The following is a 25,996-nucleotide window of genomic DNA, read 5'->3' on the forward strand; positions in this document are numbered from 1 at the left end:
TTGAAAAATAGGGATTAGTAATAGTGCCTCTCTTATAAGGCTATGAGGATCAAATGAGAAAATATCCAGGAAGCACACTGGCTGGTACACAGTATAATAATGATAGTAGCAAACATTTATGTAGTGCGATGGCCAGACACCCATCTAAACGCATTACATAGGTTATATGAATCTTCACTACATCCTATTATACCATTTTACAGATGAGCAAACTAATGCATAGGGATTAAGTAATATGCACTCAACACAAGATAGCTGTTATTTTTATGCCCAAGGGTCCTTCCCAGCTCCCCGTGGGCGATCCCTATGAAGGGTCAGAGGACGCGCCGCGCCAGCCTCCTGCCCAACACGCAGCCGGCCACGACAGAAAGGGTTTCTGGTCCCGCGCGCGCGTTATAGGCCGGAGATCCGCTGGCCGTGAGTCCCGCTGACAATGCCGCGGGGCGGGGCGAAGGGAGGCTTCCTCACCTCCCATTGGCGCACACGCCCCTTCCTGTCACGGCCGGGCACGGCCCCGCCCCCTGGCACCGCCCGCCGCCAAAGCGCAGCCGGAGTGGACGCATGCTAATAAGGGGGCGGACGCCGCAGCCTATTGGCCGGCTGCGGAGGGTCGGTGAAGTCAGCGCTGAGTCCCAGAAAAACAGAGCGGGGCCAACTGCAGCGTGTAGTGCGAGTGGGGCAGGACGCGCGCTGCCCGCCCGTCCGGCGACCCGCAAGGTAAGCCCGCGACAGCCGCCCGCCCGTCTGTGCTCACCCGATCGGCGGCGGCAGCGCAGGGGGCGTGCGCCGGCTCGGCCCCTGCGGGCGGCGCCTTTGTTCCGCGCTGGGAGGAGGCGGCGTTTAAAGGGCCAGCTGTTGCAAGGACTTGGGGACCCCCTCCCCCAAAAGGCCCCCTGTAGTCACAGGGAAAACAGTGCCCCCCCAGGCCGACCCCTTTTTCCTGCCTGCTTGGTGAATCCCCAGTTTTTCAAGGAAAGTTCCCCAGCGTATGGGGGTTCTGGGAGATTCCAGGGTTTTTTGGTGGGTAGAGGGTACGTGCGATCATGGCTTCTGCTAGGAGAGAACGTCCGCCTGCTTCAGGCCGGCTGCAATATGGGTGGGTGGCGGAGACATCAAAGGCCGGGTGGGTTTGCGCTGTAAAGGGAAACTGCAGAGGAGAGGTTCCTCTGCTACAGCCAGGGGAAGAAGGAGGGAGCAAGCGGCAGGATGGAGGCATCTCAGGTGTGTTCATTCATCAGCATCCTTCTGGGGGGAAGGTGGCGGGAGGGGCGCAAGGACGACTGGTGTGGCCTAGGACCCGCCTGAATGAGCGGGTACGTGTGTGTGTGTTCGGGGCACCGTGCCTGCCCATCCGCCCATGCTCCTTCATCCCCTAGAGTGACCGGCAGCATCTTGCTAGGCAGCTCATCACCGAGAACGGCAGAAAGCAACTCCTTTTTCCGAATTCCCCGGGTATCCCCGGCTCTCCCCTGGCTGCTTTCCGAAGTGGCTTTCTTGATAAGCGGTAGCGCCATTCAAGATAGAGGGGGATACAGGCTTGAAGTCATTATGTTCCTTTCATGGGGGAATATGCTGTCGAATGCTGCATCCCCGTGCATCCGCTGTTGTAAGATGGCTTTGAAATTCACCCGTGCATGCTTTCTTCAGGCAGACAGAATTTATTACGCTATTTCATTGCTACATAAAAGCAGAGGGGATCCCACTGAGCCGGGATTGTTTTATCCAGACCCTGGGTTTTCCCAGCATGTTCTGGCTGAACCTTTGGATTTTTGTTTTAAACTGATCGCTGGGATGCTCCGATTGTCACAGGGCCGACCTGCTGAAATCGCCAGAATTGATTTCACCGTCAGTGCGAAGGTTCGTTTAGAGACATCATATCTGGCATGTCAGGCATCTGACATCACCCCCACTTGCACCCTTTTTCCTCTCATAAGTGAATGCCAGGGATGGCTTGTCCGTCTCCCCTCCCCTCCTTGGTTTTTGAGCTCCTCTAGATTCAATTTTGTGGTTTTGGTTGGAAAGGTGACTTGGTGGTGATTGAAGAGAAGGGAGTCGATTAAAAGAGGGATGGGCAGCAGATGGGCAGCCTCAATGACAGCAAACACATACTGGGCAGCCCTTAGAGACATGGGTGAGATAGATGGCTGTCTATGGAGGGAGGTGTGTGTGTGGGGGGCGGGGGTTGGGGTGGAGGAGGAAGATGCTGCCAGCAATTTTCTGCCCCACCCTCTTGATACTGCCTTAAATACCTCCTTGCCAGCCAAGCTCTGATTTCTCAGGCTCTTGGTCCCAGGGGCCCTCAGGGAAAGGTTGGTCTGTTAGTACCTTTGCCCTGGGCACTGGTAGAGTGGATGGTTAGGAAAGGGTTAGTTCTCCAGGGGTTGCTGAGAGCTCATTTCTCAGCTGGGGGGCCCTGAGTGGAACTAGCTCTGGTGACTTCCCTGCAGGGTATTAGCAACTGAAAAGAAATGCTTTCTACCCCATAGGGTGAAGAGATGGGAGAGTATTGTCGTCTTCCTCTGGACACCCACTCCCTATTGGCCCTCTCCTCCTCGTACTTGCTTTCTTTTATTCTACTGGGAGAGTTGCTGTGAACTTTTCTGAAGAGATTGGGAATATATGGGTAGAGTGGGGTGGGGTGAGGTAGGAGTTATGGGAAAGGACTAGCAGTTGCTTTACTGGCAGAACAAAGAACTGTTCAGCTCTCCTCTCTATTCCCCTTTCCAAAATAGAGTTCAATGTAGATAGCAGAGTCTGGGGTTTTCTTTGCAAAGAATGAATGGGCCACGTTCAGGAAAGCAAGCTTTTATTAGGCAGCACTCATTATCATCTGGTCATCCAGATTTAGCTCTAGACCCTTCCCTGGACATGGAACTAGATTTGCTATAGAGGGCACTCATTGGTAATTTAGGATTTATTCTGTTTCTGTGAGAAGGTGATGGTCTCAAAAAGCTTTGGTGGAGGAGCTCTGGACCAGAGGCAGGACAGCTGACTTTGATCCTGGACACGAACCTGCTTTGAGCTTTGGGACGAGTGGCTTCCACTCTCTGGGCCTTGGTAAAATGGAGGGCTTTGGAGCAGACCAGTTTCGGGGTTCCTGACAGCATTATTGTGCTTAGATTCACAAGTACAATTTGTGATGGCATTTTTAGATTCTATTCTGTTTGCTAAACTGATGTGAAATCCATGATATTGCTGAATGGCATTAAAGAAGTATTCCAGGACTCAGGCTTCTGTTGGATTCAGACTCACGTTTTCCTTGGTTAGTGTAATTCTTGAGGTTTTACTGTATGTAAATATTTCAGAGCTAGAACCATCCAGGGTGAGAGGCACAGACCCTCAGGGTGGGTGGTTGGCTGGGCAGATGATGGTGGGATGACAGAATGCTAAGGGAAGGGAGTTTCTATAATTCATTCGCTCCTGAGTGTATGTTTCACTCACTGCTTTATTTATGGTTATACTGCAGGTGACTGTTTAGATATTCAGAACATGAGAGTTGGAAAAGACCTCTGTGCTTGCCAGGTTCCCCTCTCACAGAGGAATTTGAAAGGTTGGGAGGTTTGGTGATTTGTCCAAGGTCACACAGTTAACAAGATGCAGAGCTGGGGCAGAATCCTAGATGGATATAAATTCTAGGTCTTGTGTTCTAGATGTATGTCTTAAGCCCCCTCCTCCGGTAAAGTGAGAAGGACGCAGGGACCAAAGGAGGGAAAGGTTGGAGAAACATACCGGGAGGAGGTTGGGGCAAGTCGGGGTGTGTGTTGGGGGAACACAGACACCTAGCTTGGAGAAGAAAGGATGAAGGGGGAAGGGGGAAGGGGTGGGGGGAGTTCTGTCAGCTGTGAAATAACAGATTTCTACAGCCCTTAGAGTGAAGTAAGTAAGGAGAAGCTTGGCTTAGGGAAGGCTGGGGTGAGTGGACTGAGAGAGAGTACAGCTTGAGGCTGGGACTAATGTGGAGTCTCCTTGGAATCTCTGCTGTTGACCCTCACATTGCAGAGTATGGAGGTTGCTTCATTTCAGGGCCAACTGAGGCCTTTGGAACCACTAGGGCATACAGAACTTGAACATGTGGGAAGTCAGGTGTGCTGGTAGTGATCCTGGAGAATGCTGAGGTGGGACCCAGTTCTGCTGAAGTCCCAGTTTTTTTAAATGCAGAAACTAAAAAAAGTTTTTCATGGAATTTCTTTTTCAACTCAAGCAGAATTTTCTCCCCTGACTTTCACTGCACTTTGTACGTTTTATGAGGTAGTGTTTTATGTACTCCCTTTTCGGAGGAGCTTCTTGGAGATTACTAACTTGCTGACCTCAGCTCATTTAGGGGGAACCTATGGCCTGTGACCTGAGCTAAGCCTCAGAATGTTTCAATGAGCAATTAAAGAGCTGTGAACAGTGGTCAACCAGATCTGTAACCATTCAAAAGCATAGTAGGTGATAATACTCTGAAGTCTATAGCCCCAGCCAGTAGCTGGCCATGTACAGTGTCATTTATTTTGCTAACTCTTCAGGCCTAGGAAGTGCCTCTGTGCATCCCTTAGTTGTTCCTTCTTTTTGTGTGTGCTTAGGTGTGTGTACCTGTCCCTGTATCTCAGTGTCTTCCCACCTTTTTCTCACATCTCCCTCCTCTCTACATTTCTTTTTCTCTCCTCCTGTTGTGTCTTTCTCTTTGCCCTCCTCTCCATCCTTTCTTTACTGTCAATAACGTGGATTTTGTAGGGTATTTTAATACTTATTGTGTCATTAAAATTGTGTCTTCTCTGTTCTTAATTTGAAATCAGCTGAATGCACTCTTTTTAGATGTGTGTATATGTGTTTTACACACAAAACAAACCAACCAAACCCAATTAAATTGCTTTTTACTTCTGTGTGGTCTTCCACTGACCCCCCTCCTCGCACCCCACACCTCTTCTGTGGTCAGTAGTAGCTCTTTATATATATATAAAAAAAATCCCAGCCCACTGTCATGTGGTTATTGCTTTTATAACAAAAACAGCTATAACAATGGAAAAAGTTTCCACCCGTGTATTGTGGACACAAGGGACACCCTTTCCCAAGAGATGTGCCTTATTTCTTGACTTCCTTTTATGGAAAAAATGTCTGCAATGTATTCTTTAACACAGGCCTGTAGTGGGGGTGCTGATGGTGGAGCTGGGACTCTTGTCGGTGATTCTGGTAATGCTTAGAGTTTGTGTGAGGGGGGATGTGGGCAGGCTTATCGCCAAGAGAGGATATTCTAGGAAGAATTGAGTGTGATGGTTTTTCTTTGTTTCCCCAGGCTGAGCTAACCCACCCAGCAGGAGCAAGACCCAGACCCCTTTGGAAAAGAATGAGATGCTTCTCAACTTTCTGATTTGTGTTGGGTGGGACCCAAAAGGTGTCTTATGGTGACACAGGGAGGGTAGGCAGCCACGGACAGACTGCTGGTGTGAAGTCCCAGATGCTTTGTGGATGCCTATTATAGTGCTTTAAACTTTTCTTCTGCCTCCGATTAATTACAGAGAAGACTGAGTCTTGGCACCCATGGTCAGCGGGAAGTTTAGCATGTACAATGGGCCTCTCAAGCAAGAAGTCCCCCTGAAGTCTCCAGCTTTTATGTTAAAAATTTACATGAGTTTGGTGTTCTATAATATGTTCTGGTTTCAGTATAAAAGCATTGGAAATTTTTACTGTTGAGTACAATTGATGGTCCAGGAAAATGTGTCTCTTGGGCCTTCATCTGTCCATGCCCCCCAGAATATGCTCAGCAGGTCCTGTACTCCAGCCGGAGAAGCCAGCAGTGGGGCAGTGTCAAAGCTGGTGGGGCTGAGAACCACCCCTCCTCCTGTCCTGCCGGCTCTGGCTGGCCCACTGAGGTCCCAGGCTTTCAGAACTCTTCCAAGTCCCCAAAGGCCAGGTTCTCCCCCAGAAGGCCTTTTGCTCCTTTGCCTGGCTGCCTCCTCCTCCTCCTTTCAGACTCTTCACATGTAAAAGAGGCTTTTCTTCCTGTGTTCTTTCAGCAATAGCTGGTTCCCTGTCTGTCTTCTGCAGCAGGTTGTGAGACTTGGCAAGAGAGAATCTGTATTTCATCTCTTTCAATTAAATTTTGATTTGTATCAAAGTCATATGTGTATATATGTGTATATATAGATATATGTATATATATCTATACACACACATATACATACATATTTACATATATGCGTGTGTGTGTGTGTGTGTGTGTGTGCAGTTTTGAAAGTCACATAACAATGCGAGGCTTATAAGAAGACTCTCACCCCTCCTCATCCTGGTGATTCACTCCCCAGAGTCAGTCACTGAACGTGGTTTTGTATTGTTGCAGTAACAAATTACCACCAACAACATGGCTTAAAACAACAGAAATTTATATTACGGTTTTGTAGGTTAAAATGCAGGTGGTAGCTGGGCTGCATTTCCTTCTCAGAAGAATCTCTTGTGTCTTCCAATTTCTAGAGGCCTCCTGCATTCCCTGGCTCATGGTTCCCTCCCTCCCTTTGCAAAGCCAGCAATGGCCAGTCGAGTCCTCTTATTGCATCACTCTGTCCTTCTAACATAGTCACATCTTCCTCTGACTCCCTTTTTCCTCCCGCTCCCATTTTTAAGGACCCTTGTGATTACTTTGGAATCACCTGGGTAATCTAGGATCATCTCCTTATTTTAAGGTCAGTTGATCAGCAACCTTAATTCCCCTTTGCCATGTAACACATTTATAGGTTCAGGGATTAGGATGTGGACGTCTTTGAGGGGACATTATTGTGCCTACCACAGTCACTTCTAACCCTTGTAGCCATTTCTCCTGATGTTACTATCATTTTGTAAGTTACCTGCTTACAATACCGGTTCCCGAGTGTTCACTTTAGATGTTATTTCTCTATGTCCTACTACAGATTAGAGGAGGCCATATTCCCCTCTTTTCACCTTCCCTCCCCGCGTACTTGTATTTCCCTTTCTCCCTGTTCTCCCAATATGGTACATCACAGTTCTGGTTACATAGATATTCGGGGCTTACATTACTTTGACTGTATAGATCATGTTCATGGCTGAGTATTATAGTTGTACTATGATGATATTTCCTTTCTCGTACGTCTTTTTTTTTTTTTTTTTTGAGTTAATACTTGCTTTCTTTTACCTATATATTGTTTTCTATGTACTTGGTACTAATTCCCAGTCTCTGACAGCATTTTGGAACATTTCTGTTTTACGACGTATGTTCCTTTTTATTTGTTTATTCTTTAAAATTATCGTTTATTGGGGTGACGATAGTTAGTAAAATTATATAGGCTTCAAGTGTACAATTCTGTATTACGTCATCTCTATATCACATTGTGTGTTCACCACCCAGAGTCGATTCTCATTCCATCACCATATATTTGACCCCGTTTACCCTCAGTTCCTTTTTTATTTTATTACAACTTTTTTCCCCCTGGAAACCTCCATCCCAGAGGCCTCCATCCCTCTCCTTTATTCTGGGCCCACTGATCTCTAGGTCGGGGGCATGACTCATCCTGGGGATACCATCACCTTGTGCTGGGTTGTATCCTCTGTTTCCCCTTTCTTGATTTATTCCTCCCGGAGTTCCTGAGAGGGTCTGTGAAGTTGATCACTTCAAGCTTGCACATCTGGAAAGTTCTTATTCTACACTCGCACTCAATTTGTGTTTTGATTTGTCTAGAATTTTAGGTTTAAAGCCATTTTCCCTTAGAATTTTGAAGGCATTGCTGTACTGTCAATCCTGATGTCAAAAATTTGGATGCCATTCTGATTCTTGATCTTTTATGGGTAACCTGCTTTTTTCTCATTGAATGTTTTCGGATCTCCTCTCTTTCTCTGTAGTTGGAATTTTCTTGCTTTAAAAATCATTGTGCTGCGTCCTTGATATGCTCTTTTGATCTAAAGATTCACATCCTTCAGTTTTTGGAAATTTTCTTTGACAGTTTCCTTTTCTCTGTTTTCTATGTTTTGTCTCTGTAGCTATAAAGTTGGACTTAGTGGGTCGAATTTATAATTTTAAAATGTTTTATGTTTTGTTTTCCATTTTATTTTTGTTTTACTTTTTGAGCGATAGCTTCAGATTTATCCTTAATTAACCCTTTAAATTTTTTTATTTATACTTTCATGAAACATACATGGTTTAGTTTCTAGAATTCCCTAGTTCTTTGAAGGCTCGTCTTTCTTTCTTTCTTTCTTTCTTTCTTTTCTCTCTCTCTCTCTCTCTCTCTCTCTCTCTCTCTCTCTCTCTCTCTCCATCCTCTTCTTGAATCATAGAGGCAATAAGTTCTCTTATAATAGACTTTTGTTTGTTTTTATTTTTTGTCATTTTTCTGCTCTTCCTCGCATTGTCTTTGTTTCCCTTTGCCTTTGTTTCCTCCAAGTCCTTTTTTCTGCTTGCTGTGGTTACTGTATTTTCCATTGGAGCCATCCTTCCATGTATGCTGGTCACTGAGTTATACTTTTATATTTTAAAAGTGGACACCAAAATGCTGATAGAGCATCTGTATGACAAGAAAGGGTTTGTTAATTTTATTGTAGAGTTATTCAGCAGGGAGTCCCCCTTTTTTTCCACTGGTGACACCTAGATGTCAGTGCTTGTAGAACTTTTCCTTGAGGATTTTGGGTTTTTCTGGAGAGGAGTTTGCCTTGAGGTATAACAGCTTGGTTGTTTCACATTCTGGGAGCTTTGATGGGGAAGGAGACTGGGTACCCTGTTTAGTGTATAGATTTTCATTCAATCCATTTGTTTTCTGAAATTTGCCCCCCTTTCTCAGCTGCGTGTCTCTCCGTCAACTGTGTCTGAATCTAGAGTTTCTGGTGTAATTTGCCTAAACAGTGAACCTCCACCTCCTGCTGGCTGAGGAAGGGAAGTCACCAGCCTGAGCAGACTGTGGAGGCTCTGGGGTCTGATTGCTCCTTGCACCGGCGTTTAGCAGGCTGTCCTCTTTTTAGCCCCCTCCTGCTTCTCCCCTCACGGTCCTTGATGCCTCCAGTTCCTGTGTCTTTTCCCGTTTCTGTGGCATAAGTTGCCACTTGTTTAGTGGTTTCCTTCCCAGCTTGCACTTAGCAGAGCAAACAAAGCAGAAATCTTAAACCAGCTCTCTGTCTCTAGAGTTCTGTGGACATATCTGTCGTTGTCTCCTTTCCATTTAAAAAAGAAAAAATTCCTCTGCTGTCCTTTTAGTGGGGTTCTGGGAGAGAGCAGAGATAAATATGGGTGTTCAACCCTCTGATTTGAACAGAAGTTTGTTTCATCTCTTTATCCAAGACCTTAGCTAGTGCCTGATATATAGTATATTCCCAAGAAATGTTTGTTAAATGACTGAATACATGTTTCTAAGATGGTGTGCATATAGTTACTCATCAGATCTCAAGAGAGTCCCAAACATACAGTCTTACAGAAATAAATCCTTTGTTTGTTCTAAGTTAGACATAATAACAGACAGCAAATCCTGCCGCTTTCCCCATGCTGTGGGATGAGAAGCACCCCGAGAGTGTGTTACAGATTGTGAGCTAGTGAGTGACGAGGCCCAGGTGCTGTCTCCAGCCCCATCACTAACTACCTGGGGCACCTTGAGAAGTCACGTAACCTGTCTGGGTCTTAGTTTCTTCAGCCTTAAAATGAGCTGTTGGTCAAGATTTGATTCCATTTACTGCACTGAGTACCTGCTGTGTGCAAGGCGTGGTGCATGCGACGTCTGTGAACGGCGTGTATCACACTGAATTGATTGTGTTTGACTTATCGGTCTTTCTCTTGATTATAGCTCAGTGCCTTGCACAGAGGAAGGACTCTGTAAACTTGACCTCTTACTCTTTCTAGACTGTAGGCTTCTTGTGAGGACCACATTGTAGCCATCTCTGTATCTCCTGTGTCACAGTTCTTGGTGCATATGAGATATATGATGTTAGATTTTTCTACTTAGGAGGAACACATCAAGGAAATAGGAGAATGTGAGTTGCTCTCCAGAATCCCCAGACCCCACTAGAGAAAAGCAAAGCCTTGCACTTGGGGAGTCCAGCTGTACACTCTCTGGCTCACCAGCGGAGCCTGGGGGCTTGAATGTGTTGATAGGAAAGTCAGTGGAGATAGCAGTTCTGGACCACAGACGGCCCTGGCGGTAGCGGACTGCTCCCCCCAAACACATCACAGTCATGTATTTAGTTGGCCTCACACTGTTAGGAGTTAAGGTCGGATTCATCTTAACTTAGAAAATGAATTACTGATATAATCCTGTGTTTATAGTGTTTAAAAATGTTAAAGTGCTTTTTCATAACTTATTTTGGTTTTCCCAAACCTGTGAGCTGCTGTGCCAGGACTACTACAGTGTTTCCCCAAAAATAAACCTCGCTGGACAATCAGCTCTCATGCGTCTTTTGGAGCAAATACTAATATAAGACCCGGTCTTATTTTACTGTAATGTAAGAATGGGTCAATATAATATAATATAATATAATATAATATAATATAATATAATATAATATAATATAATATAATATAATATATAATACTGGGTCTTATATTAATTTTGTTCCAAAAGACACATTAGAGCTGATTGTTGGCTAGGTTTTATTTTCGGGGAAATGGTAAATAGACTACTAAGGGCTCTATGCTGGGCCCCGGGAATACAGCGATGACCAAAGAGAAAGGGCACCCGCCATCTTGGAATTTATAGACTAAGCTAAGTTTTCCAATATGGCAGCCACTAGCCACATGAGTTTATTTTTAAATCAGTTAAAATAAAATACAATTTAAAATTCAGTGTCTCAGTCATACTAGCCACATTTCAAGTGCTCAATAGCCATATGAGACTAGTGGCTGCCAGGTGGACAGCACAGATACAGAACATTTCCATCATCTCTGAAGCTCTCATAGGCAATGCTGGATTACAGAGTTAAAATCCTGTGTTTCTAGACCAGGCATCTGCAATTAGCGTTGTTTCACAGTTGAGGCAACTGAAGCAGAGAAAAGCCATTTGTTTAAGGTTATGTGGCTGGATGGGCCTGAGCTGGGAACAGAGCTCTTATCTTGGAGCTCAGCTCTCGTCTCCTCAAGTGAGTTAGGGGAAGAGAGGGACTAAGAGTGTGGTGTCTGGGTTCACATCTGGTTCTGCTGCCTTCTGGGGCAGTTGCAGCTTGTACCTCAGTTGCCTCACCTGTGAAGAGGAGAAAATAATAGTGCCTACAGCACAGGACTGTGAGGAGGATCAGAAGATCCAATAGTATGTCTTTAGAACTGTGCCTGACACATTGTAATCACTCAAGTGATGCTAGTTGCTGTATTGAGAATGAGAAGGGGACAGAAGTTATTGGTAGAGACTAGGGGGCGTTTTTCAAACAGGCAACTTTGGAATAGGAAAAAAACATTGGCAGGCGAGGCTATGTTGGCAGAGATGACAGACCACCAGGAGAGGACCCATTCCTGAATGCCAGGGGCTGCTGCATGTGAGTTGATGTAAGGATGACAACACGTTCACGAATCCCTCTGAGTGAGTCCCTGTACTGGTCACTGAACAAGGACCCTTCTGATGTCTCCTTCCTCCTGGTCTGCCTCTGCCCACAGCCCTTTCTCCTGCCCCCAAACATTCCTTCTCACCCTACTGTATCTCCACCTTGGAGGGGTGGGGTCACAGACACTTACCACTACCCCCGTGGAGCTGAGGGATGTGCCAAAGGAGTGGAGAAGGCCAGGTAATTTAGCAGTTGGATCCTGGTGTTTTCTTTGAGGTGTCTATTGCATGGTGATGATTTGCAGTCCCATCATTGCTCAGTCTTGCAAGCAGGTCCATCTTGTGTAGCCTAGAGGTGCCCCTTTTTATTGGATGAAGAGAAGGAGATTTCTGATGTTAGCCCCAGGGATGGGAGGACACCCCATTTGATAGTGAATTCCTGCTTACATGTGGGTCTTTAGTTTTAGAATTGCTCTGATAGCTGCAGTCTCATTTCGTTCATTAAAGAAATATGACATGGGCACTGCCCTCCCTGGAATTTATTTCCTCAATAACACCAAGAGGGCTAGACTCTTATCTTCCCCAGCAGTTTGTTTCAAGTTTTGAAATACGAAGGTTTCGGTATGATAAAGTGTGTGTGTAGGGTAGGGGTAGTGAGTGCACTCTAGACAAACATAACCCATTTGGCACATAGGGCAAGTCACACAGAGAGGCCAGGGACAGAACTGAAGTCAGGTGTGTAGTGAATGACCCAGGAAGGGCCTGTGAGGAGACTGTTCTGGATTTTCAGTGTGGCATAAAAATACTGCCTGAAAAATAAAATACTGCCTGAGTACCAATACCAGTGATCAGGAGTATTGAGTACTTGTACCTTAACTTATAACTGGCTCTGCCAATCTCATTCCATTTGGGCCTTTGCATCATCATGGGCGAAGTTCTATCTAGCTCATAGCAGCCGTAACAGGAATGCGCGCTTAGTTAGGTCCCAGAGTTTCCCTCCTGTCTACTTGTCAATGTGAAAACTCATTACTCAATTATATATAATGCCTTATGCATTGATTATTAGCACCAGCCTGTAGGCCGACCTTTGAGCTTGGTTTCCCAGTATGAAGGGTCACTAGGACTTACTTTGTGAAATCCAAACAGTTTCTCTTACTGCCTGGAATTGGTGTGGAACCTGGTATCTGTGCGCATGAGTGGTTTCCTTGACTGATGTGTAAATAGATAATTCATTGGCAGATTGCTTTTCCAGTTAGCGTTTGTCTTTAGTCGGGGCAGATCTAGTGTGAGTGACTATTTTCTGTGAGCACAGAATGATGGTCAGGGATTGTAGTTGCTTGTAACAAACTGACCCTGGTAGTGGAATCACTTTTGTGGTACATTGATATTAGGGAATCTTTCCAAGGCGGCTGCAAGGTATACACTGCTGACTCTTCTGTGCTTAGGCCTCTCTTTACAGACAGTTTACACAGTAGGCTGGGGATAGGAGACTGGGCAGGATTGGGAAGCCAGGGATGAGGTAAGGAAGGCTGAAACTGGAGCTGGGAGATCTGAACCGCTGCCCCAGTGGCCTGGGCAGTGGGCTTGAGAGAGGGCCAGGGATCTGGATGGAGAGGCCAAGGCAAAAGTAGGAACTGGGCTACTGTAAGCAGGACAGAATGAGTAAGGCTCTGCAGAAAGCAAACTCCCACCAGGGCAGGGAACAGAGAAGCTGGAGAAAGCCCGGAATTGGGCGAGCCGAGGGCCATGCCGGCTTTGGTGGTACCGTGTTTCCCCGAAAATAAGACCGAGCCAGACCATCAGCTCTAATACGTCTTTTGGAGCAAAAATTAATATAAGACCCGGTCTTATATAAGACATATTATATTATATTATATTATATTATATTATATTATATTATATTATATTATATTATATTATATTACATTATATTACATTATATTATATAAGACCCAGTCTTATATTATATTAAAATAAGACCGAGTCTTACATTAATTTTTGCTCCAAAAGACGCATTAGAGCTGATGGTCTGGCTCGGTGTTATTTTCGGGGAAACACACTGGCTGCTGCAGATCAGGCTGCTAGGCCCGCGAGCCTGGGCCTGGGCAGTCTCAGGCCTTCTAGGACTATTTTGTTTGCTTTGTGGGGCCTTTGCGCTGGACATGGTACATCAGTGAGCCAGCACTGGTAAGTGTGAGGGGGCGAGGCCCCCCAGGAACTGGGAAATGTTAGTCATGCCCGAGCACTGATAGAAGATACGGCTCCTCTTCAAGACAGCTGCTGCAGGAGGAGGCCCCGCTGCCCGCCAGTCTGCATTACAATCTATGGTCTTGGTTTTGTCTTTAATTATTCAAGTCATGGGCTATTTAAACACTCACCTGAAGCATCGTTGTAAATAATTTTCCCTTCCTGGGGTCAAAGAAGTTCTAGTCGAGATGGGTTTTGCGGCTATGGCTCTAGATTCCCCAGGTTGCTCCCTCAAAGAACATCCACCTGGGCATCCGGGACACCCAGAGGATGCCCTTGATGGTGGGTGCACACCTCCACACACTGTCTGCCACATGGCCATTTATTTTGTGTAAATCCTTAATTCAAGGAGTATAGGATATTCCCTTCCATTGCAGGCAAGGAAGAATCCATGCTGTTAGATGATGTAAAATATTTAACACTCTCTTTAAAAAATTAAACTGCCCGGGAGCCTTTGATTGGTGGTGCCCATGGCAACATGCATGGTTTTCAGGAGTGTCTTTCTGGGGCTTCAGGCTCCTCAGAAGGGATTGGGAGCCAGCTTCTAGGAGGACTGGCCAGCAGGCAGAGAGCCCACCTGCTCTGCTTAGCCCAGAGGCCGGGCAGTGGCAGGGCTGAGTGACCCCTTCAGAGGTACGAAACTGGGGTGGTCTCAATAGGTAGAGAGAAGTAAATGGGAAGAGAGGAACGCGCCATCCTTTGGGGGCTTGTTCATTTATTTCATTTTATTGGCCTCTGTTGGTCTTGGCACTTAGGCTTCTCCGTCCAGCCTCAGGACATTTGCCTGTGTGGTTTCCTTAGCCTAGAGAGCTATTTTTCTCCCGTCACCTATTTAGCACTGCTCATCTTTCAGATTTTTCCTGAAGCAGCGTGTTCCTGGGAAGTTGCCTCTGACCCTCCAGAGCAGGTTAAACCCCCCTGTGGGAGGCTCTCATGATTCCGTGGTTCTGGACAGAGCGTTCTTCACAGCATCCGTCTCAGCTGCTTTGTTATACTTGTTTGGAAATTCATTGTTTGCCTGCCCAACCCACGAGTCTGTAGGATCCATGATGACAGCAGCCAGGGCTGTTTCTCCTCACCCCGCTACCCCCAGAGCCTAGCGTGTGTCTAGCCCGCAGGAGGTGTTCACTATCTGTAGAGTAAATTAGTTCATTTATTAAATTTTGGGTTTTATACCAAATTCTAGGAATACAAAGAGAATAAAACACCCCTGCTGTCCTCTGTTTCTAACATAAAGCAATGAGTGAGCTCTCAAGATACCCCCTAAGGGGGAGGAAGAAAACATTATCAGCTAAAGCTCTATTTATTCTTTAACTCAAATATAAGAAAGATGTAGCTTTCCTATTTATAGTAGTATAGATTTTATAATTAACTTGTAAGTAAATATGCTCAGTGCCATTTTATTAATAGGAAGGTGTGATCAAAAAGTTTGATGACCACTGGTCCAAAGGGACAGGTAAGTGCATGAAAGGGTTTTTATACCAAAGTACGATAAGCCCTAAGTTAGGGCGAGTACAGGGCGCAGTGAGGGCCCCACAGGAGGGGAACTGGAGCAGGACCAGAGGAAGGCTTTCCTGCTAGAGGGCAGAGGGATTAGCAGGTGCAAAGGCAGGGGGGCATGAGAAGGCTTATGCATTGGGGGAGGGCAAATACTTTCATAAAGCTGGAGTAGAAGGCAGGAGGAAGGCCTGCTAGGTGCCCTGACTGGTATTGGGAAAAATTGAGAATTGGGAATAACAAGATGGATGACACTGGGCCCCTGTCTGCAGGGTGGACGTAGTGTGGTAGGGCACAGAACTGTGCAAACGTACCTTCAGAGAGAGGCAACACAGTGAGTGCTTGGAATTCAGAAAAGGGCGGATAGTTTGGTTAGGAGGGATCAGGCCTGGCCATAGTTTCTAAAGCTCCCATGCCCAGGGTCACACAGCCCCCTCTCTTCATTGCACAAGGGGGAGGGGAGAGGGCTGGGGACTGACTTCAAGCCTCTCTCAAAGCCCACCTCAGGGTTAGGCTTCTCCACGAAGTTCTCCTTCATTTATTTCCCACCTGGTGAAATTTTTACCTTATGTGATTTAGACCCCTCCATGTACTGTATTGCCTGGGTTACAAAATTGTATATAAACAAGAAAATGGAGTATGGTATGTGTAAATATGCGTTTATTTGATGTATTTACTTACCTGTGTAATCATATACGCACACCTTTCTTTTCCTTTTTGTTTTTAAGTCCCAAAGCTTGAAGTAATTATGTAATTAGAATCCACATAGAGTATGGTTAGATAAGGTGTAATTAAAGAGGAAAGCCTAATTTTGGAAGAATGATAAGAGGTCATTTGACTCAGTCTGGGCCCAAATCCAATCTTGGAAGAACAGTAAGAGGTCATTTGGATGCACGGAGCTTGAGGCCACCCAGGAGCCCAAACTGGCCTGAGAACTGGACAGATTCTGTTTCAGTTCACTGTGAAAGCGATTCATTGAACATCTTCTTGGTATAGGATATTGTGGGAGCAAAGAAAAGGTCTGGATCTTAGGGAAGACACAGGGGGACATGGGCTTGAAAACAACTAGGAGGTCCCAAGGTAGAGAGGTGAAGACTCTGGGGACTGGGGGAGTGGGGGGGGGGGGGCGATAGGGCTTGGGAAGGATTCACAGAGTAGGTGGCCTTTAATAAGTGCCTTGAACGTTAAGGAAGGTTCCAAGAGCAAGAACTTTCTGTCATGGTAGAGGCACTCAGATAATACTGTGGAATGATTGCCACGCTGAGTATGGAGGTGGCAGGCACAGGGCCAGGTTGTTGGGTGGGCGTTGCAGTTTGGAGACCTGGTAGAGCTCATACAGCTCTGGCCGTACAGTGACAACAGAGGCCAGGAGGGCACCAGGCTTAGGCCCTAGGCTGTGCGGTGGTGACTACGTGCAGAGGAGTCAGATGGCTGTGGGCGGTGCAGGTCGGGGCAGCTGTCCTCGTGGAGGGGGCCCTGGACGGAGCCTGGGAGGACCAATAGGATAGGCGCGAGGGGAGAAGGGAAGACTTGCCAAAGGAGGGGTGTGATACGGGCAAACATCCAGAGAAGGAGCTGAGAGATCACTTAGGAGAGAGGGGAAGGGGCACATGGGAGAGCAGGGTGAAACCAGGTGGGCTGCTGTGGGTGAAACTGGTTCCCAGGGGTTGGGCATGTTGGGCAGGAGAATTTTGCTCCGCTGGGACGGAAGAGCCATGGCAGGTTGTTGGGCGGGAGAGCAGCACGACAAAGGCATGTGGAAGGAGGAATCTGGCCCTGGGGGGTAGAACGGGCTTCTGAGGAGCTCACCTTGGCTCCTTGTCCTGAGGTGGTGGGGACCAGGTACTGGCCAGGCCATCTGCAGGCCTTTATCACTGAAGGGTTACTGGTCTTGGTGATAAGAGAAGGAGAGAAATAAGGCAAGGGAAGAGGTGGAGATACTGCAAGCTTTCCAGCTTGGGAAAATAGCGACACTTGAGACAGGAGGGGGATCCCTGGTGGGAAAGAGGCTTGGTGTATGTAGACACCAGTACTCCTGTTCTAATCCCAGCCCTGCCTCTGAACTGGCTGGGAGACCTTGGGCCAATTGCTTCCTCCTCTCGCGAGCTCCATTTTTTGTCAGTAGGCCTCTCTGCCTTATGGTTCAAGCTCATCTCAGATAATGGGGTCGTTACAGCTCTAGACCTCAGACAGCCCCATGGAGGTGAGAGAAGAACCCGCCTAGTCCTATTCCTTGTCTTCCTGGAGTGTGAGCTGAGTGTGGGAGAGGGGCTCTGGGAGACCAGGTTGGGTGAGGAGTTGGGATGGGCGAGAGGGTGCGCTCCCGATTGATCCCGCCCATTTCAGGTTGGTTTTGAGCCTCTCTGACATAATGGTGGTATAAACTCTAAGCCTATACAGATGTTGAGGTCAGTGCTCCATTCTTGGGTAGTGCAGGGGAGGGGTTAACCTTCCCGAATCCACAGAAAGAAGATTCTCAGGGCAGGGGACTGGTTGTTAATGAACTTCTCTACCCTGCCTTCTCTCCCCGCTGCCCGCCCCGCCCCACCGCCCCCCAAGCCAATCTTTGGGAAACTTATGGCTTTGGACCTTTAGAAACAGAGCCCTTGCAGAGAAGCTTCCTGACAGAGGTTTGGGAAAGGAAAACAGAGCTTGGGAAAGGAGAGAAGGAAGGACTTTCCAGAGGAGAATGACAAGGAGTTACATTACGGAATTTAAAATAGCGAGTCCAGAACGGAAGGCACATGGGTTTTGAATACCTACTGTGTACACCAGCTCTGTGCCACATGCTTTCGTGATCTGTGTCTCATATCTTTACATCGTTTCTGCCCTTCTTATATCTCATTTTACAGAGAAGGCAGCAGGATTAAGGAGATGAACTAATTTGCCCAAGTCCCATAGGGCAGGATTTCATTTACTTAGGTTTCTGCCTCCAATGGCAACAAATATCCATTTCTATATTCTGCAAATATTCTGCTGGCTCTTGGGGCAACGCAGGAAAAAAAGAGAATGATTTGTCTTTATGACCCTTATTCCCAGTAAAGCACTTACTTGAAATGTGGATCCAGCTGCTGTCCATACAGCAGCATCCCGATACAGTGCGGTGTCTTAGAGAATGGTGACGGGGGCACTTAGAGCTCATCAGCCCTCATTTTACAGATTAGGAAACTGAGGCCCAGAGAGGGGGAGGGATATGCTATGGTCAAGGGCAGAACGGGGATGAGAACTAGAGGAGTCTGGACACTTGGAGACTTTCAGGCTCTTTTAAGGCCTCCCTGTGGAAAAGTTTGTTTTTAGACAACAATGGAAACCTTTGTCTGGAGAGTTGGTCCGGGCAGGGTTGGGTCTGAAAGGTCCTGTGTGTGTGTGTGTGTGTGTGTGTGTGTGTGTGTGTGTGTGTGTGTATTTTCTTTCCTTCACTTTAACCTCAGATGCCTTTGAACCAGCAGGAAGGATTCCTTCAGACCAAAGGTTAAGACCAAAGGCATTTAACAGGTGGAAAGCACATAGGAAGGAGGGGGAAGATCAGAAGCCACAGAAATAGAAGACGAAACTCTAGGCTTGGCTAAAAGGAATGTTCCAGGCCTGCAAGTAATCACTAACATATACTGAATACTCGCTGTGCCAGGGAATGTGTCATTTCGTGTAAGTGCCATGGCCTCCCTATGAGGTAGGTAGGGGCTATTTGTTGCTCCCATTTTACAGATGAAGGAACTAAGGCTCAAAGAGGCTGAATGACCTACCTAAAGTCATGGAGTTAGTGAGACATAGAGCCAGGACTCCCACCCAGGTCCACCTGATCCAAAGCTCTGCCTTTAACCCTTAAGCTTTTTGTAGGACTAGGAGCTGCAGGTGCCTGAGCATTTGAGGACATATGGAATGACACATTTAGGGAGGTCCCCCTTTGGCAGTGGTTCTCAACCAGGGGTGATTTCACCCATAGGGGACATTTAACAATGTCTGGAGTCATCTTTGGTTGTCATGGTTTAGGGGTTGCTACTGGCATCTGGTGGGTAGAGGCCAGCGTGCTCCTAAATGCGAAATGGCAATATGCTGAGGTTGGGGAACGCTGCCCTCTGGGGACCTGGTTGTATTTTTACCTTAGAGCCCAGGGCTAGTGGAAGGCCATCTGGAAAACCTCTGTGTAACTTGAGGTAGTCCGTTAGCTCCAGAGACTCACGCTGTACCTTAATGAACGTTTGCAGTTTGGGTTCCTCACTGACTGAGTCCTGGGGATGTGGTGGTGATAGTGGTGGATGGAGACCAGGAAGGCGTGACAGGCCAGGGTGACCTGGGCTGCACAGGAGTCCCGGCAGGTGAAAGGTGGGTGGGAGCTTGTCCTGGCTGCTGAGAATTGAGTCGGTTGTTTCTCTCTGTAACTGAAATAAGAACTGAGATCTAGTTAGGTGTGTATTTTTTTTCTTTATAAAATACCTTTTTTAAATGATTGCTATGACTACTCACCAGGGGAAAGGTCTGAGAAAGGAGCACACATATTGCAGATGTGCTGGGATACAACTATGCCGCTTGCCAAACTCCTCTCTTACTAGTTACTGTTTAACTTTAGTCGGCCCCATGCCACTTAGGGCAGAAAGTCAAATGAACTTGGGGAAACCCCAGGGCCTTGGCCTTTACTTGAGCTTCTCCGAGCAGCTTTGTCTGAGCTTTGCCAGTGGTCAAGTAGGTCAGATCTAGCAGCCCCTTCTCCTGAGAGGACGCTGCTTGGCAGTCTGGAGGAAAGCGTTCACTGCTTTACCCCCATCTGGTCTTATTTCAGCCCCTCTCTCAGGTCAGACACAGAAAAGGTGTCTGAGCCCTTCTCTTGAATGGTGTGCATCACCAGGTAAGGTTTTTTTGCCTCGTCAGCAGTCCTCCCTTTGTAACCTGGTTTTAAGCTCGCCCTCCCTTGTTAAGGTTCCTACTGTAGTGCCTTTCTGCCCATCGGAAATGATCCCTCATTTCCTTTGCATCTCCTGGGCCCTACCTCGAGACCTCCTTCACAAAGCTCTCTGGACATTCCAGCTTCTAGGGTCACCTCCCCCCTCCTCCAGATGCCCTCCGCTCCAGTGACTCCTTTGGTCATTTATCCAGTTATTAAATTGTCAGTCTTTCCTGTGTCCCCTCTGACCTCTCCAGTGGCTCAGTCACTAACTAGCTATGTAACCTTGGGTAAGTGAGTCACTTAACCTCTGGAGAAGCAACATAGCATTGAATCAGGTGACTTCAGTTCCCTTCCAGCATCAGTGTTGAATGAGAGTCACAGCTGTAGGACCTGGTGTGTTTCTCTAAGGTTAGTGGAAATTCAGGTTCCCCGTTGATCCTGTGCAGATTCATAGCGAACTCAGAATTCGTTGTTAGGAAACTGTCTTCAGACTAAATAAGTAAATTTTTTCATATTAATTCTTTACTCAGCAAATGTTTGTTGAGTGCCTGCTATATCCAAGGGTGTGATGGGTTTAGCCGGGCTGGAAGATGGGTCTCTTGGGCTTTGCCTCCAAGGAGCTCAGCCTTGTGGGTGGTAGGCATGTCTGTACAAAACCGTAACAGTAGACTCTCCAGTGTATCATCCTGTGTCCATCCGTGGTACCAGTTATCACAGTTACACACACACACACAGACACACTCACACACATACGAATTAAAGTTCCATTAGAGGTGGAAGTTTTTCAGTCTTCTTCACAATATGCCTAACACATAATGAGCAGTCAGTAAAGATTTGCTAAATGAATGCAGTAAAGAATGGTACCATTTGAGTTGGGTTTTGAAGGAAGGGAAGGAGTTAGACCTACACAGATCGGGGAGGGGCACATTACAGATTAGCCAGGGATGGGGTGGGGTGGAGGCAGGGGGAGGAAATGGCATGAGCAAATACACAGAGATGGTGAAACCCAAGGCATGCTGGGAAACTGAGGGCCCAATTGGAATAGGACCATGTGGTATGGAGTAAGGGTGCCAGGAGTCTGGAAAGGTAATTTGGGGCCAAATGGTGGAGAGTCTTGAATTCAAGCTTATGTTAAAGGGACTAGATTTATCCTACGGTAGGATGACCTCACATTCCAGTTTCCCAGAGTGGCTTTGCCCGTTGTCCCAGTGTGATTATTAATAGTGCCCCCTTTCACTCTCAAGTGTCCCAGTTTGGATGATAAATTACACGGTCCTGCAATCCTATAGGCTCTGTGGAGGCCCTGAGGGGTTTGCAGTGGGACACATCAAGCTGACTTTGGAAAGGTTGGTTCCTGCAGTGCTTGATGGAACCTGGAGGCAGGAGATGAGACATCTTCTAGTCCCATTAATTTAGGTCTGAGCCCGAGAAGTTGTAGTGACTTGTGAAAGGAGGAGATGGTTACAAAAGAAACTAAAGGCCAAAGTGAGAGCACGCATGGTCTTTAAGGGGCTCCAAGCAGCGCTTCCAAAGACAGACCCGTCGTAAAGTTCAGGCATCCTGGATAAGGGTTTTTCTAACTTGAGTTATGACTGATAAGAAAAAAAAAATACATTGTGCCTGTTTCCTGTGCAATTAAAAGTCAGAGGAGCTTCTCCCCAGCCTCCAAAATGTTCTGGTGAAACACGCTGGCATTCACTTTCCTAAACCCCAGCATTGTTCCTTGGAATGTAAAATAGGTTATGAATGTGCTTGATGTCAGGAAAGATAAATCTGTGAGGAGGACTGTAGTCAATACATTTCCTTTTTAAGTAGAAACAATATAAAGAGCTTAATTCAGTCCTGAATCAATCTCACTTTGTTGCCATGATTGTGTAAAACCTGAACTGCTTTCTGTCTGTCACACTGTTTATATTCCCCCAATGTTCCCCGTCTCAGCTGGCCCCGCACGGAGTCAAAGCCTTTTTAGGCCATGTACAGCTCTCCTCTCAGGGCGCTTTCCTTGCGTGCTGCAGAAGAGCTGTGCTGTGAACAGTGACTGCATTTAACATCTAGGGGTGCTCTTCAGGGTGGCTGTCTAGTGGTACCCCCAAATGAGCTTCCTTTGTCCAAGAGAGTTGGAAGGCTAAATTCTTTGGCTTTTTCTTCCTAGTAAAAAGATTATTACACTTTAAAATAGTTGATCTATACACATGGTTCAGAAATCAATACACTATAAAAATGTATGCATTGAAAATTTTGATTCTCACGCCTGTGAGATCCATTTCCCTCCTTCTCCCAGCCTAATCCCCGTTAGAAGGGCTGAACATACACTCCAGTTTGCCCACAGCAGCCCTACTTTATGTTCTTCATGCCAGTGAGTGATCAGTAACACCCACTTTCATTCTCAAAAGTGTCTCAGTTTGGGTGGTAAATGCTTCATTCCCCTACAGATTGCTAAGCACTTTTATTAGTTCCTTATGTATCCTACCAATATTTCTATGTGCAGATACGCACGCAAGGGGGATGACATACATGGCTTTGACATGCATGCATACGGTATTTTGATTTCTGAACCACATGTATGTCACTTCACAGTGTAGCCTGGAAAACTCCATGTCGGTAGAAATGGAGTGTCCTCGTTCTGCTAAACTATCTTTGTATAGGAGTGTTTGTAGAGACTGGTAGGCAGTTGCCTTTCCCTTGGTTTATCAATTTAATTGCTGTTTAGGAGTGGCTTCTGTTTACCTAGGGAGAAACAAAAGGCTGTGGGAAATGAATCCAGCTTCCTTCACTTAGGAAAGCCCGTTCAGTAGTAAACTCATCCAGGAAACATTTATTAAGCACCAGCTTTCTGCCTAAGGTGGTACTAGGCACTTTGCATGAAGTGGATCCTCCCTTCTTCTCTACTTGTCTAAATGCTTCAAGATCCAGCTTAGATGCCTCAGCCCTTCAGGAAGCCTTTCCTGATTCCATGGCTGGAATTCTTTGCCATCCCCATCCATCCATCATCCATTCATTCATCCATTTATCCATTCAATCAACTAGCATTCCTGAGTTCTTCCTCCGTTCACTGAGCGCAGCCAGCATTCCACAGGTGCTAGGATGTAGAGATGAGCAAGATGAACAGGAGAGCCCCTTGCTGTATGAGACAGAGAGACAGATGAGCGAATGGGCAGTAGTTCATCTAGGCAGCTGGTATCCTGCAAAGGCCCCTCTAAATTAGTGCCTGCCCCTCCCTTCAGTCTTTTCTTCCCATGCTAAGCAGTCTCTGCCCCCTCTCCATCCATTACCACCGCCATGGTAAGAAACCCCCTAACTCTGAGTAATGCTGAAAAGAAAGAGCTTCATGAAGGGGAACCTCAAGTCCCTCTCTTCTTTGGTCTTGGTTTCTCCTTGGAATGAGAGGGGTGTGTTATGACCCCTCAAGACACTGTACGTCTGACATTTCAAAAACAATGATTTCAGGAATCAGCCTGGTGGCTCAGCCAGCTCCTTCTTTTATCTTCTTCTAATAAATCCAGCTTCCCTTGCAGTTTCCTGGTGCCAGAGGAGGTGATCAGTCCAGGATAAGAAATAGCCAGGCCAGGAAAATGACCTTTTAATAAAGTTGAAAGGGCCACTGGGAGAGCCGGGATGGCCAGACGTGTGTCCGTGAGCCACTCTGCTGTGTGCTGTGGTCGGCACTGAAAGAAGTTCCAGGTAATGACTCTAGCTGTCGCTGCTGAGGAAATGAATAGAGTTGGGTTGTCACAGAAGAGGGTTTTGGCCGAATGTTAGCAGATGTTTTCCTACAACTGTGCAGAGCAGCCTTTTGCGGGAAGAGGTGAGATTTGTTTGACAACTTGCAGTCCCCTCATCTCTTCTGCAGTAGCTTTTCACAGGAAACAGGAAGGTGGAATGTTTCTCTGGTAAGTCCATTTTGGACTGATGCTTGGTGTTGACTATGTGCCTGGCCCTGTACTGAATGTCTTTACTTTGGGGAGCATCACACTCACTTGGGGTGCTTGTTAAAAATGCATATTACTCCTTGGGGGGGGGACCCAAGAATCTGTATTTTTAACAAGTTCTGTAGGTTGTGCAGGTTATATCCAGATATTTTCAGCTGCAAGCCACAAACTCCAACTTAGATTGGCTAACAGGGCAAATCATTGTCTCTCAAATAGGAGTGGTGCACTGTACAACTCCAAGACCCACCCTTACGTGGACTGCAGTGTGACTCGTGCCTCTGTCTCCTGCAGTTGTGCAGGGGGGGCAGTTCTGAACCCTGAGGTAGGGTGGGCTTCAGGGTTGATTCTTTCAGTGGCTCAGGGATGTCACCAAGGCCCCAGGTTCTTCCCGTCTCTGGCATCTTTGTGGTAGTTTGATCTGCAGGCTGGGAGTAAGATGGCTGCAGCGTTTCTAAACACCTTAGTCGGACACAGTGACATCCAGAGGAAGGAGGATATAGATTGATTTTTGGCTCTCTGTCTCACGAGCCAGGAAGCTACTTGAGGCATTCTCCCATGATGCCTCCTTATCTGGAGCTGGATCACATGTCCATCTTGGAGCCAGTCACTGAAGGTGCTTGCACTTCTGGAGCCATTTGGAGAGGGTTGGGTGCCCGAATAAAATGGAGGCTCTGTTAGGAAGGAAGGAACAGGGACTAGGGACTGAAGGGCAACCACCAGAGCCCAGTGTGCAGGTGGTTTGCAGACCACACGCCAAGAAACATTGCCTCGCGTCATCCTGAACAGTCGGGGCTGTTCGTAAGGTTATCTCTGTTGTGCAGATGAGGAAATGAGACTCATTGAGCTGCAGTCCTTGTCTTAGATAACACGCCCGTAGGTTGTGGGGGTTGGGAGTGAGGGAACTGGGTGTTTTGAGAGGCTTTTTAGCCCTAGGAGAATAATCACCCTTTTTTTTTGCCTTCCTGGTGTCAAAGCAGCCCCCTTCGTTTCTGATTTCTCCTGCATGAGTGTGGTTATTCATGGCAGGAGGCCTTCCTGAGTGTTTCCTATGGAAAGAATTCTCCAGGCGTGAGAAAAAGTATATGGTGTGCTGCCCCCACCTCCACACTGGCTGTGCCTGACAGCAGCTGAAATAATGATACCAGCTCAAATGTTAGGGGCTACCCACTTCAGCCCCTGTGCTAGGTATAGCAGACATTATCTGAAACCCTGGCAACAACCTCTGACCTTAGGTTTTATTATTCCTATTTTGTGGGTGGGGAAATTGAGGCCCAGGAAGGGGAAGCTGACAGTGGTGGGTTGCACAGCTTGTCGGTGGTGCAGCCAGGACGGCTGGCTCAAAAGTTGGTGCCGCTTCCCTACTCCACGCTGTGGCTTATCAGCAGCTGCCAGCCTTGTTATGCCCTCAAAGGAAGGTTCTGAGGGAAGAGGGTTTTAGTGTCAAAAGCGTTCCAGAGGAGCTGAATGTTTCCTATGGGAATAATTCCTAGGGCACTAGGAAAAAAATATCCTGAGCATAATAAACACAAGAAAGAAACAGGAAATCTGGTTTGTTACGTAGCAGCTAAAATGCACATAGAAAAAAACTCTCAAAAAAGCCTACAAGTGTGTTGGACTTGAAAATGGAAGGCCATGATTGAGAGGGTCAGAAAAGCAGCCTGGGATCGGGAGACAATGGATAAATGGTGGACAGTGAGGCCACAATAAGGAGTGCGAGGTAGAGAGTCTGAACACCTTGCCTGTTCCCCAGTTCTGCTTTCAAGACATGTAAATGGGGTGCTGGCTGGCAGCTCTGTGGGCAGAGGGAGCAGAGAGGTAAATGGTGGAGTAAGCCTTGCCAGCTGTTAAGGGCTTTGCAAAGGCAAGAGAGTGTCAGTGGAAGCCACAGAGTTGACACCCCAAAATTTTAAACTTAGTGCAGCTCTACCAGTTAGTTGCCTAGAGGGCAGGGGCGCATCAGAGCTAGCGGAGGGCAGATGTCTGGCTTCTACCTCATCTCAAGGAGA

General features: G+C 46.9%; 1 protein-coding gene across 46 annotated transcripts in view; it reads left to right on the top strand.

Moving 5' to 3' along the window:
• Positions 1-546: 546 nt before the first annotated feature.
• The window catches only part of SORBS1 (sorbin and SH3 domain containing 1), a 221,021-nt gene continuing 195,571 nt past the window's right edge, over positions 547-25,996 (top strand). For 27 of the 46 annotated variants that reach the window (XM_074339313.1, XM_074339314.1, XM_074339315.1 and 24 more), the window contains exon 1: positions 547-717. In XM_074339313.1, the coding sequence (XP_074195414.1) occupies positions 562-717 (156 nt within the window). In that variant the 5' untranslated portion in view covers positions 547-561. Of the gene's footprint in view, positions 718-930; positions 1,222-25,996 lie in introns of those variants that run through there. The other 19 variants (XM_074339327.1, XM_074339359.1, XM_074339347.1 and 16 more) reach the window with 3 other exon arrangements.

Source organism: Rhinolophus sinicus, linkage group LG07 (assembly GCF_036562045.2).
Source record: "Rhinolophus sinicus isolate RSC01 linkage group LG07, ASM3656204v1, whole genome shotgun sequence".
NCBI classification, from domain to species: Eukaryota; Metazoa; Chordata; class Mammalia; order Chiroptera; family Rhinolophidae; genus Rhinolophus; species Rhinolophus sinicus.